This window comes from Lepus europaeus, chromosome 10 (genome assembly GCF_033115175.1).
Source record: "Lepus europaeus isolate LE1 chromosome 10, mLepTim1.pri, whole genome shotgun sequence".
In the NCBI taxonomy this organism is placed as follows: domain Eukaryota; kingdom Metazoa; phylum Chordata; class Mammalia; order Lagomorpha; family Leporidae; genus Lepus; species Lepus europaeus.
In genome coordinates this window covers 42,767,741-42,790,909 of record NC_084836.1, presented here as the reverse complement: position 1 = coordinate 42,790,909, position 23,169 = coordinate 42,767,741, and the positions used below count along the sequence as shown (strand labels likewise).

At 38.0% G+C, this 23,169-nt stretch overlaps 1 protein-coding gene across 3 annotated transcripts in view; it reads left to right on the top strand.

The window, feature by feature from the left end:
• The window catches only part of NAV3 (neuron navigator 3), a 1,248,892-nt gene that overhangs the window by 972,435 nt on the left and 253,288 nt on the right, over positions 1–23,169 (top strand). For all 3 annotated transcript variants that reach the window (XM_062203163.1, XM_062203166.1, XM_062203165.1), the window contains 2 exons: positions 8,211–8,283; positions 10,946–11,129. In XM_062203163.1, coding sequence (XP_062059147.1) covers positions 8,211–8,283; positions 10,946–11,129 — 257 coding nt within the window. The remainder of the gene's footprint in view (positions 1–8,210; positions 8,284–10,945; positions 11,130–23,169) is intronic.

Here is a 23,169-nt window from a genome sequence, read left to right as displayed (position 1 = left end):
GTCCCAGTTGCTCCTCTTCCAGTCCAGCTCTCTGCTGTGGCCTGGGAAGGCAGTGGAGGATGGCCCAAGTGCTTGGGCCCTGCACCCCCATGGGAGACCAGAAGGAGACATTTGGCTCCTGGCTTTGGATCGGCGCAGCACACCAGCTGTAGCGGCCATTTGGGCGTTGAACCAACAGAAGGAAGACCTTTCTCTCTGTCTCTCTCTCTCACTGTCTAACTCTACCTGTCAAAAAAAAAATAGTTTAACATGAAAGAGAGGAAATCTAGGTAGTCTTTACCAATACATGGTAAGCCATATATTGAAAAAAGATATCAAGAAATTGAGTCTGACATTGATAATGAGAAAGCAAATGCTATGTGAGTGATGATCTTTAGGGTACAGATGTGACTGTTGCCTAAGCCAAATGAGAAAGTTGGTACCGACAGTACTCAGAATGTGATACTAAATTCAGTATCACAGGAATAAAATGTAAAACACAGAAATTACATCATATCAAAATGATCCAAATAAGCAGAAGATGATGTATTACCATAGTCTGAGCACTGCCGTTTCTGCATCCTCAAGAGGACAAATTGAAATTGTGTGCAGTTATTTTCTCTGAAGAACGTAAATTGAAGCTGGAATTTCCAAAGTTTGCTGCAAATTGGAATCACCTAGGGATTTAAAAGTCCTAAAAACTGGCTTCTAGACAATCTAACTTATGAGAGTATAAACTGGGTAGATATAGATGGTTTTGAATGTTTCTCATTTGTTTCTTGTGTGCAAAAAAGTTTAGAAACCACTGGATTATAAGGAGACTCAGTGTGTATAATCCTCAGTCAAGTTGATATAATGCTAAAACAAAACAGAATATGATACCAGTTTGTACTATTGTTACCCTCTGTTAACAGCAAAGACGAACAAGCAAAGCTGTTTTTGATCTATGTTATTGGGTTCTTGCTTTGTGTAGAGTATGCTTGCTGAGTGCTGTGCATGTACAGTTTCACCAAATCTAAGAAATGATAAATTTCATCTGCTTTTCCTGTCATTTTTTTAATTGAAAGGATCAGATCAAATGATATTTATAGACCACACAATCATGAAAATTTCTTAAATTATCTCACTGAATACCAGAATAGAATGGTAAAAATCTACTTCCACACATCATTTAGACATTTATGAAGTATTTTTATTTCTGTATGTTTATGTAGAAGCTCAAAACCTGACTATTCCTTTGACATTTCATTTTTTCTTCTGTTTGCCTATTATTAACAGGTATTGGTTTTCTGCTGTAATCATTATCTTTTCTACTCCAGAATGAAAAGATTTTCTTCCTGATCTTACAAAAGCAAAAGAACAGAAACTGAATTTTGGGATATATATATATATATATATATATATACACACAAATATATATATAAATATATATATAAAACAGGCCAAATATTAGAGCTTGTACCTGATCCTACATGAATTCATAGTTTTTCAGAAAAAATACATTCAGCATTTCCTTTGTGCCCAGCATGGTATGAAGTACTGAGGACAATATAATGTGTGTGATAGGAGCAATGCCTTTTCCCATTAGGAGAAATGACCACAGTAAGTCCTGGGGAGGAGCATGATGCTTATAAAACAATAACACATTGAGTGTAGGAGACAGGAACCTTTAAAGGCCGTAGAATTAAATCAGCATCTATGGTCCATGTTCAGTAGATACACCAGATTTGATTAGTAATAATAAGCTATGATTTGGTCACTTTGTTTTAGAACCTCAGGCATAAAAACATTGTTTTTTGTTTTGTTTTTTATTTTTTGCCAGGCAGAGTTAGACAGTGAGAGAGAGAGAGATAGAGAGAGAGTTATAGACAATGAGAGAGAGACAGAAAGGTCTTCCTTCCGTTGGTTCACTCCCCAAGTGGCTGCTACGGCTGGTGCTGCACTGATCCAAAGCCAGGAGCCGGGTGCTTCCTACTGGTCTCCCATGCAGGTACAGGGCCTAAGCACTTGGGCCATCCTCCACTGCCCTCCTGGGCCACAGCAGAGAGCTAGACTGGAAGAGGAGCAACCGGGACTAGTACCCAGTTCCCCAACCAGGACTAGAATTCGGGGTGCCAGCACCACAGGCAGAGGATTAGCCAAGTGAACCATGGCGCCGACCAAAAACATTGTTTTAACCTTGCTTTAATTCATGCATTACCCCAGCAGTTTTCTTCCAGATTGCCTAAGGTAGTCTAGGCTTTGGGAGAGAGAAGTAAACCAAAGAGGAGAGAATCTTCATGGAACTACGTTCTGACTATTTGGAGAAATATATACATTTACAAGAGTCCTTCCAAATGTTCTTGAAAATGTAAATAAAAGATATATTTATTTTGGTGCCAAAATGAACTATTTTGGAGGTCTCTTGTGAGTATGTGTATATAGTTATTTATTATATCATACATAATGTTATTGTATCTATGAACATGTTTTATGTAACAAGCCCTATTATGAGTACTCTAACTCTATCTGTCAAATAATAAAAAAATACTGATTTGAATCTTATAATCCTAAGTATAGTGCTGCACTCTTAGTTTTCATCTGAGTTGATATTTCAGGAGTTTTTGGTGGAGCTCATTTCTACCTCGGCTTTCCAATACCTTCTTTGGGTGATTTTCTGTACCTGAACTCTCCTGATTTTCTGCCTACTCCCCCGTGGCTTTTGCTCACTCTCCTCTATTTGTTCCTCATCTCCTTTCCAAGTAGAGTCTCGTAGGGCTCAATCTTTGTTCCTCTTCTCTTTCATGTTTACCCTTCCTTGGTGACTTAGTTCAGCCATGGTTATAAGTACCACCAGCCTCTGTATTGAACTCGAACTGCCTTCTTGAAATCTTCATGTAGGTGTCTAAATATCTGATAACATTGTTGCTATCTATTTAGGGTTTTTTTCTGTCTAGGTGGATAGGGATTTCATCTTTCTTGTAACTAAGGCCAGAAACCTTGAGGTTAGCCTTGACTCTTGTCTTGCTCTCAAAGGCTGTGTCTTCCCTTGAGATTCAGCAAAACCCATCCAGAACCGAACATTTCTTTTTTAAAAAAATTTTTTATTTAGTAAATATAAATTTCCAAAGTACAGTTTATGGATTACAATGGCTCCCCTCCCCCCCATAATTTTTCTCCTACATGAACCCCCCCATCTCCTGCTCCCTCTCCCATTCCATTCACATCAAGATTCATTTTCAATTCTCTTTATATACAGAAAATCGATTTAGTATATATTAAGTAAAGATTTCATCAGTTTGCACCCACACAGAAACACAAAGTGTAAAATACTGTTTCAGTACTCGTTATAGCATTACTTCACATTGGACAACACATTAAGGACAGATCCCACATGAGAAGTAAGTACACAGTGACTCCTGTTGTTGACTTAACAATTTGACACTCTTGTTTATGGTGTCAGTAATCTCCCTAGGCTCTAGTCATGAGTTGCCAAGGCTAAGGAAGCCTTTTGAGTTCGCCCACTTCAATCTTATTCCAACAGGGTCATAGTCAAAGTGGAAGTTCTCTCCTCCCTTCAGACAAAGGTACCTCCTTCTTTGATGGCCCCGTTCTTTCCACTGGGATCTCACTCACAGAGATCTTTCATTTAGGTCTTTTTTTTTTTGTTTCCAGAGTGTCTTGGCTTTCCATGCCTAATATACTCTCATGGGCTCCTCAGCCAGATCCGAATGCCTTAAGGGCTGATTCTGAGGCCAGAGTGCTATTTAGGACATCTGCCATTCTACGAGTCTGCTGTGTATCCCGCTTCCCATGTTGGATCCTTCTCTCCCTTTTTGATTCTATCAGTTAGTGTTAGCAGACACTAGTCTTGTTTGTATGATCCCTTTGACTCTTAGATCTATCAGAGTGATCAATTGTGAACTGAAATTGATCACTTTGACTAGTGAGATGGCATTGGTACATGCCACCTTGATGGGATTGTATTGGAATCCCCTGGCACGTTTCTAACTCCACCATTTGGGGCAAGTCCGATTGAGCATGTCCCAAATTGTACATCTCCTCCCTCTCTTATTCCCACTCTTATATTTAACAGGGATCTGAACATTTCTTATCACCTCTTTCACCCTCCTTGTCTGAAACACCATCACTTTTCCCTTTAATTACCGGCAAGAGTAACCTAAGAGGTTCCTGTATTTTTGTCCTTATTCGTCTAAAAATGATGTTCAATAAAACAAGAGACCGACCGTTTATTTTTAAGTTGAAGTAAAACATAAATGGAAGAATAAATAAAGCTTTTTGATAGAATTGAAGTAAAACATAAGCATTTTGTGAAGCACTATAATTCCAGCAATGTAACTGATTGAGTTTTATATGTACACATCTGTGGATACACCTGTGTGATCACCACTCACGTCAAAGCAAAGGACACTTCTGCCATACCTTGTGCCCCTGTGGGCTTTACTCCTACAAAGTCCATCACAATTAAAATGTGTTTTTCATCATTTATTGTTGCTGAGTGAGAATCTCATATAAATTCGTTATCACATAATATGTTCTCTTTTCATAAAAAGGGCAGTGCACAATGTTCTTCAAAGCTGCTCCTTTGTATTCTAATGGATTCTAATTTGCTTTTGCTGTGAAAAGTCTTTACAGCACTATTAACTGCTAAGAGGCATGATGGAATTTATATAAAGACTAGAATTAAGTAGGGGAGAGATCTTTTTAATGTTATGTTTATTATGCTAATATACTTTGGAAAATTAGTTTAGCCAAACATATTGTTGAATAAGTAAATGACCTTTAATAACTTGTATTTAATAGTCAAACTGGAAGCTATATAATCAGTACTTTGTTGCTATTACTTAGCTATTATAGTAATAATTGAAAACTAAATTAGCTATCTTAAATTGTTAGTATTGGTAATAAATGATTATACAGGAAAATTACAAAAAGCTGAATGCTCCTGACCAATGGGCTTTTACATTTATTTATTTATGTTCATTTTATTTGAAAAGCAGAGAGATGAGGGAGAGGCAGATGAGAGAGAAAGACAGAGACAGAGAGATACAATGAGAGAGAGAGAGAGAGGGAGAGAGAGAGACTTTACATTTGCTGATTGATTCCCTAACTGGCAGCAACAGTCAGGTCTGAACTTGGAGTTCAGGTCTGAACTTGGAGTGTCCCACATGGGTTGCAGGGACACAACTGATTGAGTCATCATCTGCTGCCTCCCAGGGTGCACACTGCAGGCTACTGGAGGCCCGGTAAGAAGCAGACCACTGGGACTCAAACCAGGAGCGTCATTACGAGATCTGGGTATCCCAGGTGGCAACTGAACTACTATGCCAAACACTTGCCTCTGCTCCTGTTAAATAGATCTGAAAAATAAGAAATAATAGATATTCAATACCATTTTCTTTACTCTATTTTGGAGTTTTTATTTTCTGTTCCTAAGTAAGGTATGTCTGTAGAGAAAATTGTGTCTCCAACAATCAATTTAGGCATCAGTTTATTTCATATACTGGTTAAGTTGCAGGCTAAAAAAAGCTGTCTTACATATTTAATTACAGACTCTATTACCTTCTTCTAATGACTTAGCATGTCCTTGTAACTAAATTTACATGCATTTAATAGATTTTCTAAAAGTTAGGCCAAATTGCACTATTAACATTTTGTAATAAATTACATATTTGAAACAGAAAACTTCTTTTTAAGGTTTTATTTATTTTATTTGAGAGGTAGAGTTGCAGACAGTGAGAGGGAGAGACAGAGAGAAAGGTCTTCCTTCCATTGGTTCACTCCTCAAATGACCTCAATGGCCAGAGCAGTGCCAATCCAAAGCCAGGAGCCAGGTGCTTCTTCCCAGTCTGCCATGCAAGTGCAGGGGCCCAAGGATTTGGGCCATCTTCTACTGCTTTCCCAGGCTATAGCAGAGAGCTGGACTGGAAGAGGAGCAGCCGGGACTAGAACCGGCATCCACATGGGATGCTGGCACCACAGATGGAGGATTAACCTACTGCGCCAAGGCACAAGCCCCTGAAACAGAAAACTTTTTATAAAAATCCCATAATGGCTATGAAATTTATAATGTCAAGACTGTTACTGCAAACGTAAACTATTCAGTTGTGATCTTTCTCAATATTAGGGCACAGTAGTTTTTTGTTTTTTTATTTCAGTATATTGTTATTTTTAAAACGTTATCTTATTTATTTGAGAGAGAGAGAAAGAAAGGGGTGCGGAGAAGAGAGCAACCCCTCCACTGATTCACTCCACAAATGCCTGTAGTGGGTGGGGCAGGGCTGGGGTTGAAACTGTTGGCCAGGCCACAGTCCTGGTCTTCTACGAGTATATCAGGAGCTCAATTATTTGAGCCATCACTGCTGACTCCTGAGTCTTACGTTAAGCAGGACTTAGGGAAGGGTATCAAACTCAGGAACCACAAGGGGAATGTGGGCATTTAACTGCTAAGATACATGTCTATCACACTTCCCCTCTCCCCTTTATAATTGCCCTGCAAGAAATAAATGTATGGACTGGCATTGTGATACAGCAGGTTAAGATGCCAAGTATGATGCATGTATTAGGGTACCTGCTGGAGTCCCAGCTGCTCTACTTTTGATATAGCTCTCTGCTGTATGTTGGAAAATACTCAGGCCACCTTCCACACATGTGAGTGACCCAGATGGAGTTCCTGGCTCTTGCCTTTGGCCTGGCTCGGCCCTAGCTTATGTGGCCATTTGGGGAGTGAAGCAGCAGATGGAAGATATATCTCTCTGTCTCTTCCTCTCTCTCTCACTCTGCCTTTCAAATAAACAAATTAACTTAAAAATAAATTTATAAGGACACTTTGGATGGATACAAGACAATTCTCCATTTCCCTAATTTCTTCTTTTCTTTCCTTCCATATTTAGCTTTCTTTTTGAGTAGCAAAGTGAAATTTGAAGAAAGGTAGAATTTGATTTGTGTTTTAGCATCATTGTGTCATAGGATATTCAGATGTTGATTAGAAAAACAAGCTTCATTTGATCATATATGTTAAACATGTCCAATGCTATTATTTTTTTTTGGTAGGATAATTTCAGTAAAACTTACTTTGAAGTGAATTGATATAAAAATCTTGTCTTTCCCTCAAAGTAAATGTATGCCTTGGCTTTGGTCATTTTAAGGAAAAGAACATCTCATTGGATATTATTACTTAACTTTTTTGCACAAAATTACATTTTAAAAAGAATGTAAACAGTCTATCCATTTTATAAGGACAGATTCTTGAATGTATCTTTTTCTTTATTTTTTTAAGAAACATTTTGACCTTATTATGAAAGTAAGCCAGAGAAGATATTGGCAGAACTGTGTGTGTTCTCATGCCCAACTTTTGATAAGAATTTGACAGAAAATACTACCTTGCCAAGTTTTTAACTTAAAATCTCTTATTTACTTTAGAGTTTCAATATTTATAGAATGCCAAAAACAAACCCACAGAGATGACTCACAAAGAATTAGAAGTTGTTTTTTTCTTTTTTTTTTTTTTAACATTCTGGTAAAAGTCTTTGCTGTACAACTACTGTGTAATACCATGACCCATACTGAGATTAATTTTTTACTTAACACAAGCCAGCCTAAATTATGTTTTGCTTCTCACTCTAAGAAGTTACACAGTGGTCATCATACTGATACAGTGGCATCACCCTCTCCAAAAAGCAAAGGCAATGCCCATGTTGAACCAGGAGATTACTCAACTGTGGAAATAAAAAATGCATTTAAATAAAAGGATTTGATACAGTTTAGTATGAAATCTACATAATTTCTGGTATATCATTTCATTCCTTTCTCCATCTTATCTGTGTTTGGCATCTTAACAAATACTTCTGATTGAGTCTCATTTACCCACATCCTAACTTTATAGGGTTCACACATGCAACAGTCATTCTGTGTGGATGCCTCTATTGAGACTTCTTTATAAAGCACAAAATCCAGTTTTATGTTAAGTAGGTGGTTTGCTAATCTGCCAGAATGCCATTCTTAATCAGGCCTTTATGAATTGTTTGTAAGTACCAAAGTGGACAATGAGAGCTTTATATTCATTCTGTAATGAGCCAAAATAATTCTAGTTTAACTCTGGTAAAGATCTCTAGTATGAGATGAATGTAAAATATTCATTCTTTATCTTTCTTTCTGGTTTCATTCTAACTCATGTGTTTATTTAAAAGTCATCCTCTAAATTGCTTTTTTCACTGCTTTTCACGTTCCAGATCGAAAATGTTGATGTCTGCCTTAGTTTTTTAGCAGCCAGAGGAGTAAATGTTCAAGGGTTATCTGCTGAAGGTAAGTAATAGTACAACTGTCACAAATATCATTGATGTTGTTTAAAATATGCTGATAATATAAGAAGTGTAATGTTGGAGTATGTAGCCCCTGAATACAATAAAGGAACCTGGTAATGTATGATCAAATTATTAAGTATTTTTTCATATTTTGCCATAACTATTCTTTGCATGACCAAGGATATGAGAGAGGAGGAAGTCTGAAAAACATATTTATGCTATTACTAGTGTATATTATTTTTATATTATAATAGATAGATAGTTGCCCCAATAAATGGCAGATTATAGATATATATACACATACAGGTAAGATAGTCTAATTAAAGCTCAAATACTACCCATAACATTTCTAGGAAATAACCAAGTTTGTAGTGATTGTCTAAATTTGGTAAGTTTTAAATAAGTTGCCATGAATTCTTAAACAACACTAATAGTATTAATAACTATCGTGTAAAGATTTTAAAATCATTGAATATTTGAAATATCACTAAAATTAAAATATAGCTGTATGGATAAAGCTTTAACAAGTTTTTGCAATTTTTTTCCTGCACCTCATTTTCTTCCACAAAGAGTAGTGAATGTTTGCAAAATCATGCTGTACATTAGACACATACTGTGACATACGTAAGAGAGCTTAAGTTCCTGTTTCTACCTCCTGCCCTCTTTCTGGCATTGTGCTCACCTGTTGTTCCTTCCTTCATCTCTTTATTCATTCATTATCTTTAAACTGGGTATCAAATTTATAAAGTATGATAAAAAAGTTTTGTGCCTATTCAGATTATTAATGACAAAACCTCTTCTAATAAGTTGGAAATTTGCAATAGAACATATTTTTATGAAATTGCTTCAAAATTTTTAAATATGCTTCATGGAAAGTTGCTAACATTATGAAATATCAAGTCATTTGGATCCTGCATCAACAACCATTATTTTTAGAATATTAGTTTTATATATGTATATACTCAGAAAAAAAATCTAGTTTTTAGTATAATTGATTTGTTTTGAAAAGTTACTTATGTCACTAACACTAGATATGTTAGTTTGGAGCCTTAGACTTTTTGAGGTCATTGGAAAAAAAGAAATAATGTCTTTCTGAAGTAACATGGATGTTTAGTAATTATTTTCTTTTCTTTATGTTTCCTCTGTATTAAAATTTTCCTTAATTTTAAATTTCATTTATATTTATATTCTATGATACATAGTTAGATGACACACAATGGCAATTAAAAAAAAAAGGGTAAGTTTAAATCTAACTGGTGATTCTCTTACTTTGAATAAAATTCCCCAGGATAATCTTGTTTTCGAAATGGCTAATGACAAGGTAAAAATACTGCCATTTGTTTGTTATATATTTCTTCTTTTTATATAAAAACTTGTATGAATGTCTATTGATTTTCATTTATCTTTTAAGATAAATAAATACTCAGAAATGACTTTGTAAGCTAAGCACACATACAAACAAAAAGTTTTAAAAATCTTATTTAAGAAGTCATTCAGGTTTATAGCAGAAAATTAATGCTTTCTTATTAGTGAAGCCAAGTTTTCTATATTATGGAAGCTGCGAGGAAGGGATATAGGGGGAAAAGTGACGTAGAGGTTCGTTGGTGTGAATCATTCCACTTCATGGTTTGGGAGATGTGAAAATCCAGCCGAGAACAAGAAATCCAAGTAGTTTCTTAATGTTCCTAAACTCCACAAGGGGACAGAAGGTCTGCATCTCAGAGGAAGATGCATATTACTGCAAGCAGCAGTTTTATATAAACTATGATTATAGGTTATGTAGCCTGATTTCAAGATTTCCTTCTTTCTCTTTTCCTGACTCTTAAGTTGTAACTACAAGAGAAGGAGCTAGGCCAATATTGTAGCCTACATTGTGAATTTAATTTTCTTATTCAGTATTCTAAAAACTTAACACGGAAGCCCCATTAGTTAGAGCTAGGATTTCCACTTATGTTAATTCAGTTGTGTTGTCCAAACTCGTGTTATCTGATCTTTATTAACATATAGCATGAATTAAAAATAAAATAATTGGAACACTAAAAATTGATATGATATAGTCTGATTTGGGGAACATATAAACATACATCCTTGAATATATGGATGGATATATTTGGAAGATATATACATAGGTATGTAAGCATAAATAAGTTTCTTGGTGTGTGATTTAGAAGAAATGATGACTGCTATAAATCCCGTAGTTATTATCAGGTGGACCTAAAGCATCGGTGTTTATAAGTGCAGGATAACCAACATTTAGGTGGCTCTCTCCGTTTCATAGCCACTGCTATGTCGGTGACAGCTCTGAGTACTGGTGAGGGAAGCAGAGTGCTAAATCAAGTAGCACAACAGATAGCACTCATGGATTTCCTAGAAGCAGCTACGTGCAGAAGAACGAGTAATTCACAGTCAGCCAAGAACATCTCTAGAATGAGCTGTGTTCTCCTACCTTCCATTGCTTCTTTCTCTAGCTGAAAATCCAAGCTGTTAGGAGATGTTGGTATGTTTCAGAAATTCGGATCTGTTTAAATCTGTCACTGAGAAAATCAAGTTGTGTTTCTGTCTTCATAGCTTAGCTTAAGAGTATTGAGTCTAGAATTTCATTTGTAATTTAAAAAAGTATTTACTTTATATCATACTGTTTTTATATTTCCCATTTGATGCAGAAATAAGAAATGGAAACTTAAAAGCCATTCTAGGGCTGTTTTTTAGTTTGTCTCGCTACAAACAGCAGCAACACCATCAACAACAGTACTACCAGTCCCTGGTGGGACTTCAGCAGCGAGTTGCTCCCTCCTCCGCTCCGTCGGAAACCAGTCAGGCCAAAACCCAACAAGATATGCAGTCCAGGTAAGGAAGGCAAGCAGGAAATGTGCTTGTTTTAGGTCTAACTTGTTCTTAACAAATTATTGTTTATGAGTTTAAAAAGCATACTTATGTTGTTTTTTAGTATGCTGGAATTACTTGACTAATATGATGAAGTTAAACCCACTTTCCTTTTGGACCAGCTACATCTGTCATCTCTTAGCTGGAATCTTTTTGTTTTTTTGTTCTGTATTGAAGCATGTAAAATGTGTTTGGTGTCAGTAGTTTGGCATGGGTCCCTCCTTTTATATTATTACATTAGTATTTAGAATGTGCTATTGAGTCCTGGTCTCCTGTGTATATTGTTCATTGATACTGTTTGGTTGATAGAATTGATCAAAAATTTCAGTTCTGCTAGACATAGGAGTTTCAGTGTATGAAAACATACTGTTTTAGATGTGAGATAGTATGTGTGTGTGTGTGCTTGTATGCACATATGAGTTCATGTCTGTGTTTGTCTGGCTTGAGCCTCTTGGTACATGTAGACACAGCCTGGGGTAGGTGACTCCAAAGTCTTGGCAATTTCCTTCCCTCTTCCATTACTGCTTCTATCCAGGTTGTGATTCTATCTGCCAGTGTTCAACCAGAGAAGTAGAACCCATAAGGAATATATAGTCAGAGATTTCTATTGAAGAATTGCCTTGCATCATTGTAGGGGATGGATGGACAAGGCTGAAACTTAAATGGCAGCCTGCGTATACACAGGTAGAATTTCTTCTGTCAAAGAAACCTCAGTCCTGGTTTTTAAACCTTTTAACTGGTTGAATCAAGATCATCCAGATTATTTTGGGCGATCTTCCTTACTTAAAGTCAGTGGATTAGGGATTTTAATCACATCTCCAAGTATCTTCACAACCACACCTAGAATAACTGTGATGTAGCTTAGGCCAATGGGCACATCAAATAAATTGGCACACAATGAAATTTAAGTTCACAAGTATCATACAAACAGCTACTTTGTTCCTAAATAGTGACTTGGGGCATTAGTCAGTGAACTCTTGAGTAAAGAGCTATGATAGTTTTTCTTCAAGAGAGTGGATGTGAAAATAGTCTCCATCATCTTTTAAAATATAAACACATACCAGACACATGTAAGTAACTAACGTTTTCCATACTTGAAGACTGGTTTGAAACCAAACATTACTTGTTTTATCTTGAGCTTGTTTTTTATAATTACTGTTGACTCAGAAAATGAAATTCCCGAATTCACTAATTATAACCCCCTCCAACTCATTGAATCACTTAACTCTTCAGAACTTGAAGTTATTCCACTGTAGAGAAACTATCTTCTCTTTTACCTGTCAATCAAAACTCACATAGGCCTTCTTTTTCATTTCATATTAAGCAATATTTATTCCTGTATATAAACATTTAAATACCCTTTGGCAGATTTTTTTTAATTCATCGATGGATTTTTAAATGTAGAAAAATCATAGTTTTACCAAAAATAAACCATGTTCTATGAAGTCAATGGATTGATGCAAGATGTTTTTCTTTATTCTGTTGTGCACATACTCTTCAGTTCTTTAAGCTCATCATGGCATTTTGTGATGTCAAACAAAATTATATAGATACCAAAGAGAGAACAAAAATCTCCATACTGCAAGTCCCTTGGAATTTCCTTAAGAATGGAAAAGAAATAGTAAACCCCATGTTTATTTATTATTATCATTATTGTGTGTACACATATATCATTGATAGAAAGAAACCTAGATTTTTTAAATCTCCCAGAACTCATGTTTCCTAGAGTTTAGTTTAAGCAATTCAACTGGATAAGCAGGAAGAATAGTAGCTGAAAAAAATAAAGTGATTATATACAAAGCAAAGGGACTCTGGGAGTGATAGGGGATATCATTTGTCACTGTTTTACCTGCCTCAGTTTCTACATCTTCCTTGCGGAATTTCTTGACTACAATCTCTCAGTAATGATGACCTTTAGGAGATATGTGTATCTGCCTAGTTTTCTTGCTGGATCTACTTGGCTGTTTTGAAATTATAGAGTATTTTTCTACAGCTAATATAAAGTAGTGTATGACAGCCATGATTTTTATGCCATTTAGTGAGGGATGTCTTATTTTTAATTTTTAATTTTATTTTTTATTGTTTTTATTTTTGACAGGCAGAGTGGATAGTGATAGAGAGAGAGAGACAGGGAGAAAGGTCTTCCTTTTTGCCGTTGGTTCACCCTCCAATGGCCACCGCGGCTGGCGCACTGCAGCCGGCGTACCACACTGATCCGAAGCCAGGAGCCAGGTGCTTCCTCCTGGTCTCCCATGTGGGTGCAGGGCCCAATAACTTGGGCCATCCTCCACTGCACTCCCAGGCCACAGCAGAGAGCTGGACTGGAAGAGGGGCAACCGGAACAGAATCCAGCACCCCGACCGGGACTAGAACCTGGTGTGCCGGCGCTGCAAGGCAGAGGATTAGCCTATTGAGCCGTGGCGCCGGCCGGGATGTCTTATTTTTTTCGTTGGAAGATTATGACAAATAATCTCTTCAGTACTGTCCTTTAAGACTCAAGTAACTCTTAGATAGCTTTTCTCCTGGTAAACTGGATATAATTACTTTTGAGTTAATAATTTAATAACTTTTACAGTATTTGCTTAACTTAAATGAAACCCATTGACCTGAATGTAGAGGAATTAAGTCTTAGTTGTAATAGAATTTGTTGTGTTTTGAAGAATGTTGTATTTGATGATCTTTCAGACATCAGCAATTTTTGGAGATCAATGTTTTTATTGTCATGGATTTGGTATATTGAATTTGATCTATGAATTAGAATTTATGTGGACTTACTTGTAACAATCAATATTTTTAAAGCATTCTTTTAAAAAAGCCCATGGTACTTATATACGTAGGAAAACATTGCAGTGACTTTGTGTTAGAAGAAAAATAACTAATGCAGAAAAGGAGTCCTTGAGACAATTTATCTTCATTTGCTGGAGGTATGAGTTATAAGTCATGATTTATGATGCTTTTCTGTTGATTTTAAATCTCTGTCCAGGTAAGTAGTTTGAATGACAGCTTTTGATATTATTCTGGATACCTAGCCAGGAAATGGCCTCCTATTTTCCTCTGTGAATTAATAAAATTTGCTTAAGGCACATTGTTTCAGTCTATTGAGAGCATTTTTTTCTTCTCTTTTAAATAAATACTTAAAAGCAGATTGGTACTTCAAAATGTTTGTTGAAAGGTAGAATTAAAAGGTAAGTTTTTGTTCAGCAATTGTTTTGAAATCCATGCATAGTTTTTTTTTTGTTTTGTTTTTATTTATTTATTAAGATTTATTTATTTGAAAGGCAGAGTTACAGAGAGAAAGAGGGGGAGAGATGGAGAGAGATCTTCTCTCTGCTGGTTCACTCCCCAGACAACTGCAACAGCTTGGGGCTGGGCACAGTGGAAGCCAAAGCTGGGAGCCAGGAGCTTCTTCAGGGCCTCCCACATGGTTGCAGGGCTCATGTCACCCTTCTCTTCAAAAGCCAACAAATGCTCTTACCTAGCCCAGGCTTACTCCCATCTTGGGAAATACCCTCCAGTCAGTTCCTCTGCTTGGAAGGTTCTTCCCTTGATAATCACTTTGATAAATCTCTTACCTCCTTTGTTCATTGCTCAATTGTTGCCTTCACAATGATACTTTGTGCTTTTAAAGTAACAGTTTGTCCGTCTCCACTCTGCATTATATTTTGTTGTACTCTTCCCTTTTTTGTGTAGCCCTAATAGCCTTCTACACTTTATTTATTATTACATTCATTATTTGTTATCTCTAATTCCCCTATCCTAGAGTGTAAGAACTGTGAAGACAGAAATGTTATTCTGTTCTGACTACTAGTCCAGTCTAGGGTATCAGTGCAGGACTTTCACAGAGTAGATTCTCAATCATTTCTGAAATGAATTAATATAAGAATTAGTCTGTATGATAGCTTCTTCCAATTTTAAATATTTATATATTTTACTTATTTGAAAGGGAGAGAGAGAGACACAGAGAGACAAAGAGAGACAGAGAGAGATAAAACTCCTATCCATTGGCTCACTCCTAAAATGCCCACAATAGCTAGGGCCTGTGTCAGTCCAAAGCCAGGTACCAGGAACTCTATCTGAGTGTCCCACATGTGTAGCAGGGACCCAACTACTTGAGCTATCACTTGCTACCTCCTAGGGTGTGCATTCACAGGAAGCTGGAATCAGGAATGAAGCCAAGGCTCAAAACCAGTTTCCCCAGTATGGGATGCTTGCAATTCAAGTGGCTTTTAAATAACTGCTCCAAATACCTTCTCCCAAGCTCTTTCAATTTTAAGTAGGAACACTCTGTAAGATCTATAGCTATGGTTGTAAGGAATTATAAGGCCACCACAAAACACACCAACCACAGGAGTTAAGGGAAAGATTTGTGTTGGGTGGGGGAAACCTGGCAGGCTGTGGGGAGAGAGTGAGAGTGCAAGAGAGAGAGCACACATGTGCGGGAAGCAGGTTCTGTCATACTCTTGCAGGGGGTAGGGAAGTGGGAGCAGTGGGTGGGGGTTGGATCTGACGCTTGTGGTTGGGCCGTCTGGTCACCTGACTTCTAGCAAGTCAGTCTGGGCTTAGGACGAATGCTTACTGTGCAAGATGGTGACAGGGGCTGGAGCCTAAGATGGTGCCCTGGGCTTAGTGATTCCACAGATAAGACCATGCCATTTTACTAAGATAATAGATAACTAAAGGTATGGTTTTGTTATGAGTGTGGTTATGAAAATAAATTACAGGGGCCTGTGGTGTATCGGGTAAAGCCACAGCCTGCACTGCTGGCATCCCATATGGGTGCCGGTTCAAGTCCTGGCTGCTCCACTTCTGATCCACCTCTCTGCTATTGCCTGGGAAAGCGGTGTAAGATGGCCCAAGTCCCTGGGCCCCTGTTCTCGTGTGGGAGACCTGGAAGAGGCTCCTGGCTCCTGCCTTTGGAATGGCAGAGCTCCGGCTGTTTCGGCCAGTTAGGGAGTGGACCAGCTAATGGAGGACCTCTCTCTCTCTCCTCTCTCTCTCTCTCTCTCTTTCTCAATCTCTGCCTCTCCTTTCTCTGTGTAACTCTTTCAAATAAATAAATAAATCTTAAAAAAAAAAAGAAATTAAAATTAGTTTCAATTTGTGATTGGAACAGTGATGACCCAGACACAAGGAGCTCTCCTTTACCCTAACTTTAGCCTTTTTCCCATATCATATTCTTTATCAGGTCATTCATTCATCTATTTGTTATAGATATTAGGTTCCCTTTGTTTCAGGCTGACATTGTTGAATCACTGCAGCCACTGTTGCTCGCTCTATGCCTTGCAGCTCCTTTCCTAATACGTAATTTCTGCTCTGTGGGATAAAAATGTAGTTAACCAAGATTTTAGCATTTGGTGTGTGGTAAAATATAAATTGGTGATGTGAATGAAGTGCTCGGGCTATGTTATGTCACTAAAAGCTGAAAACATTTCTGTTGATGAGTATAGCTCCTTTTTTCTCTGTCGTGATCAGATAAACCACATAAGATAACCAACCTAGAATTCAGAAATGGTGCATCTAATTTGCAGCTAATAGAGCATACTGTGACTACTTTTTACAGATTTAATTACAGACTGGTTTAAACAAAATACTAACATTAGGGCCTGTGTTGGGGCACAATGGGTTAAGCTCCTGTCTGCAGTGCCAGCATCCCATATGGGTACCAGATTAGGTCCTGGGTGCTCCAGTTCCAATCTAGAACCCTGCTCATATATCTGGGACAGCAGCAGAGGATGGCTCAAGTCCTCAGACCCCTGCTGAAGCCCCTGGTTCCTGGCTTCGGCCTGGTCCGCTCTTGTCTTTGCAGCCATTTGGGGAGTGAATCAGTGGATGGAAGATCTCTCTCCTCTCTCTCCCTCTGTTTTTCCCTGTAACTATGACTGTCAAATAAATAAATACATCTTTAAAAAATAATACTGACAGGGCCGGTGCTGTGGTACAGCGGGTTAATGCCCTGGCCTGAAGTGCCTGCATCCCATATGGGTGCCGGTTTGAGACCCGACTGCTCCACTTCCAATCCAGCTCTCTGCTATGGCCTGGGAAAGCAGTAGAAGATGGCCCAAGTCCTTGGGCCCTGCACCCGCATGACAGACCTGAAAGAGGCTCCTGGCTCCTGCAGCTCCAGCCGTTGTGGCTAATTGGGGAGTGAACCATCGGAAGGAAGACCTCTCTCTTTCTGCCTCTCCTTCTCTCTCTGTGTAACTCTGACTTTCAAATAAATAAATAAATCTTTAAAAAAAATACTGAGATCATTAATGATCTGACACCAAAGCATTGCCTTTTAAAATATCCATATTACCAATTCATTTTGTCATTAAATAATGTTATTATAAAGAATTTTCCATTTCTTGGCAGAATAATTTAATGTTGCAAGGGGGAAAATACTGGGGAAAGCCAAATGCTTCTGAATTAAACCCCAGATGGCCTTGTGTAAGTGGTTTTAATTGTTGACATGTAAGAAAATCTTATTTGTTAATCATTGAGTAGCTTTATATTTGACTTGAATTATTCACTTCTATTGAATTATCCACTTTAATATAGTAGCAGAAGTAAAATAAAGCTGGAAGTGATTTTAAATTTAAACCCTTCTCAGGGTAATGTTTAATTATATTTGGAGTAATAAAGATTGATTAATTAAGTCATTAATCTTCAAAGTTTGAACATAGTTAAAATACGTGTTAGACTTTATCTTGTTGCTGATATTTGGGTAAACTTTACATAAGTAAAGATTTTTTTTTAAAGATTTTATTTTATTTTTTGAGAGGTAGAGTTACAGACAGTGAGAGGAAGAGACAGAGAGAAAGGTCTTCCTTCCGTTGGTTCACTCCCCAAATGGCCGCTATGGCCAATGCCGATATGAAGCCAGGAGCCAGAAGCTTCTTCCCTATCTCCCATACGGGTGCAGGGGCCCAAGCACTTGGGCCATCCTCCACTGCTTCCCCAGGCCACAGCAGAGAGCTAGACTGGAAGAGGAGCAACTGGGACTAGAACCAGCACCCATATGGGATGCCAGCACCGCAGGTGGAGAATGTACCTGCGCCACGGCGCCAGCCCCACATAAGTAAAGATTAAACATCTCATTGTGTTACAGTATTAAGCATCCCATTTATATTTGTTTCATACAAAAATCAGACCAGTTCCTACTGTATTTCTGGTTTCATTTGTATTTTGAATAGTTTAGACTAAAGGCCAACCAAGTAGAAGAAATATAAGAAATATTTATATATGATATTAAAATCTTGTATAAGGATTGGATTCACAGTAATTTTGTATAATTATTAACTTGGAAATGGAAAAAATCCTATTTATTATTCTTAAATGCCTGTTTAAAATGAGTCCTTTAATTTTAAGACTAAGAAAATTAATTTTATCCATAAGTGTGTCATATCATTCAGAAGATTTCTTAGTCATGCTTTTCATATGTCACATAAATCAGTTAGAGTCTAATTCACATGAAAGGTAGAAGAGCGGGAGATGGGAGGGGTGTGAGTGGGAGGGAAGTTATGAGGGGGGGAAAGCGATTGTAATCCATAAACTGTACTTTGGAAATTTATATTTACTAAATAAAAGTTAAAAAAAATTAAAAGGAAGAAAGGTAGAAGAAAGTCCAATTTCACAAAATTATATACAGTTCTGGCATGTGAAACCAGCTAATAGTATCTAGTAATGACTGATTTACCTGAAAGCATCTGGCAAAATATTGTAGAGAAAAATAATTGTAAACTGAAAATTCATTTTTCTTACATGCTTATCTTGTTAAACCTGGGACGTTAGGATGATAGTAAAAGATAATCTGTTATGTTTTCTAATAACTTAAAAACGGTTTTCTTTTTCTTTTTTTTTTTTTCTTTTTTTTTTGACAGGCAGAGTAGATAGAGATAAAGAGAAAGGTCTTCCTTTTTGCCGTTGGTTCACTCTCCAATGGCCGCTGCGGCCGGCGCATCTCGCTGATCCGAAGCCAGAAGCCAGGCGCTTCCTCCTGGTCTCCCATGCAGGTGCAGGGCCCAAGCACTTGGGCCATCCTCCACTGCCTTCCTGGGCCATAGCAAAGAGCTGGCATAGAAGAGGGGCAACCGGGATAGAATCCGGTGCCCCAACCGGGACTAGAACCTGGTGTGCCGGCGCCGCAAGGCGGAGGATTAGCCTGTTAAGCCACGGCGCCAGCCAAAGGTTTTCTTTTTCTTAAAAGACAGGCCTTTAGCCCTGTTTTTGTCCATACTATTGAGTGAGTCTCCATCCTATCATCACATAGCAGGTGAATTTTACCTGCCTACAAAGAGTGTTCATGAAATCATATGAAAAACATTTTAGTTGCATGGTTTATGGAATTAAAACATTTCACAATACAGAATTGAATGTGGGAGTGAGGGTCAGGGATTCCATGGGTGATGTGGGAGTGGCAGAGGCAGTGGTGATGATGAAGGTTTCTGAATGAAAGGACTTTTCCTGGGTACTGGGGAGACTGATGTCTGGCGATGATCGGTTGCCCCTCTGTTTTTCATTTTGTAGGAGCAAATCAAGAATGTGTCCACTCTCAGTTTGTATGACCTTGCTCCTATAGGGCTCACAACCACATTGTCAAATCCCTGGGAACAGATTCTCCAAGAGACTGTTGCCTTGGCAGGCCTTCCCCGAGGTTCCGTGACCCCACCACACACGTTGCTCTTGGAACCGTCTTCCCATTGAGGACATTTGCCTTCCAGGGTTTCTTGTCCAGGAAACATCATTTCCTTCTGGGAGATTCACTCTGAAACTGGGACGGTTTACAGCTTGTCAGCCCGGGGTTATAAATCTTAAAAAGTATATAAGGAAGTTTAATTAAAGATGACAGGAAGGCTTTGGTAATTTAAGCCCTCATGAACCTGGCTTCAATTAGTTGCCTGACTCAGTTCTGTGTTGTGGCCTGTAGTGTGTTCTTTTTCAAGTCAGTGAATCAATTAAACTTTAAACAAAACAAAAAGGAAGAGGGACATTTATGTGTCGTTACCAAAAAAAAAAAAAAAAAAAAAAAAAAAAAAAAAAAAAAAAAGCAGGAAACTTTTTTGTTGCTGGAGAGAAATAATTTGAAGAGAAAGAAATTATTCTTTAATTGACAGAATTTGGAAACCAAAAAGAGGGTGTAACTTTAAGAGTGTGTGTGTGTGTGTGTACCCGTGTATGTACTCACTCTATGTTCTATGCTTTTAGTCCACTAGTTAAAAAGCTTGACAACTACTGGATGTTTGGATGAAGATACATCTGTTTCAGTGTTGGACAAACAAGGTTTTGCAATTCCCAGCAGAGTAGTGCTTAAGAAGTAATTTTAACCTGTACATACACCAGTTTTCTTACCTCTGGTACTGGAATGGTGATAATGTCCTTAAAAGGGTGTTGGGGAGAATACATAGATGACTTATGTATAAATATATAATTTAGCACACCACTTACATATAATAGAAAGTAAAACCAGTTATTTTCATTTCCATTTTCCCCCTCTAAGATATATCGCATGTAAATATTGTCCCTAGTAGAAACATAGAGTCAGCCTTGTTACTGTGGTTCTTCCTTTCCACACATAGTCTAATCATGCCTGTGTATTCTAAGATTAAGTATATAATAATAATCCTAAGTAGTCATATTTAACATAGCATTATTAAAATTCACAGCCTAGTAATGTGCATTTTTTCCATGTCCAGTCTAGTTACACAAAGATAACCTCTTCAGTTATTTCAGATATTTCCTTTTGTAGTTTATCCATTTGGCTAAATCAGATACTTTCACCACTAGTTTTTATTCAATTTTTGGTCAGCATCTTTTGTTTCACACTTGCCCATCTCTACTATCCTATTGATTTATTCAACAAACATTTATTAAAGACATAATAGCATGTTCTGTGCAATCTGTAGCACACATTTTTGGCTTATTTTCTTCTATGCTATATCTAAAAGGTTTATTCATAAATTAAAAAAGAAAAAAAATTTAATGAGACTCTCATTCTGGTGATGGAAGACAATCAAAAATAATTAAAATATCTATATATATGACAATTGATGACAGAGGAAAATAAATGGGAAGGGGGAAAGCAAATGTAAAAGAGCCTTGGATTTCACTTTTTATTTTATTTATGTGAGAGGCTTAAAAACAGAGAGGCAGAGAGAGCTCTCCTCTGGGAATAACCCTTCAAGTGCAGGCAGAAGCTGGCTCTGGCCTGGCCATAGCTGGGATCTCGGAACCAAGTCCAGGTCTCCTCTGTGGGTAATGGTGACTCTGCTGCTTATGCCACCACCTGTTGCCTCCCAGAGCTCACATCTGCAGGGAGCTGGTGCCTGGGGTGAAGCTAGGACCTAGCCCTCGGCACTCCAACATGGGATACCGATGTCCCACGCAGCGTCCTAACTGCTGCACTGAATGCCTGCCCCAAGGAGCGGTATTTTGGCAGAATTAAGAGGATACCAAGGAAAGCCTCTTCACTCAGAGGTTGGCATTGAGAAATAAAAGTGGGCGGACGTGCCGTGTTACTGTCTCAGGGTAGAGGGTTTCAGGCTGACAGAAGAAAGCGGGTAGGATTTGAGTGAGGTGCCTGTTTTATTTATTTCAAGAACAGAAAATAGTTGGCCTATATCCAAGGAAAAGATTTAAAATGAACGCATGACCCAATTCTGAGAAAGATAAGTAAAATATTAGTATGGGCCTGCTGCCACTGTAAAGACTTGGGCTTTTTCCCCAGAGAGGTGGGAGGCTACTCTGTGCCCTGGGGAGAGACAAAAATAGGCATGTAAGTGAGGGGGTCACTCCCGCTGCCGTGTGAGAGGAGCGTGTGGTGAGGAAAAGGGTGCTATCAGAGTCAAGCAGAAAAACTTGGGCTACGAAGTCAAGGTGGAGAGAGGAGGGTGAAGCACAAATGTGTGTCACAGGTTAAGTCAATAGAATAAGCAGATACAATTGCAGTGGAACCAGCCAACAGAAAAGAGACACATTGTCAGCATTAGCTACTGGGAAGATTGTTGTCTCCATTTATTGAGATAGAAGAGAATGTGTGAGAAGCAGGATTGATTGGGACAAGGTGAGATATTAATTGATGAGCCAGTTTCGAAATTACTCTGAGATATGTATATTATTGAAATTACTAAATGTTACAGAGGCCATTGGATAAAAACCTATTAAGGAGGCTGTTGGATAAAGATTGTAGGGTCATAAGCGTATAGCATAGGAAAATTGCAATAAACTGTGAGACTAGACATGATTAAGGCAATATGTGTACAGATGAAGAATGCAAAAGCACTTGGGCCTTGGGTGAGGAGCTCACCAATGTGTAAAGAGCACAGAGATAGATCCACTACAGGAAACCAAAAAGAGTCAACTTGTAAACCCAGCCACCTCACTCCTGGAATTTACCCAAGGGAAATGAAAGCAGCATATGAAAGAGTTATCTGCACCCCCATGTTTATTGCAGGTCAATTCACAATAGCTATGATATAGAATCAACCCAGATGTTCAACAACTGATGACTAGATAAAGAAATTGTGGTAAATATATAGTATGGAATACTACTTGGCCATAAAAAATGAAATCGTGTCTTTTGCAACAAAACGGATACAACTGGAAACCATTATACTTAGTAAAATAAGCCAGTACCCAAAAGATAAATCTCATGTTTTCCCTGGTGTGTGGTAACTAACAGAGTATCTAAAAATGTAATATAGAGGAATGAAATTGATATTTTGAGATTCAATGATTTTTTAAAAATATTTATTTATATATTTGAAAGGCAGAGACACAAAGAGAGAAGGACAGAAGGAGAGTGAGAGAGAGAGAGAGAGAGAGAGAGAGAGAGAGAATCTTCCATCCTCTGGTTCACTCCTCAAATTGCCATAATGTCTGGGACTGGACCAGGCCAAAGCCAGGAAACAGGAGCTTCTTCTGCATCTTCCATGTGGTTGCAGATTCCCAAACACTTGGGCCATCTTGTGCTGCTTTCCCAGGTGTATTATCAGGGAGCCGGATTGGAAATGGAGCAGCCGGAACT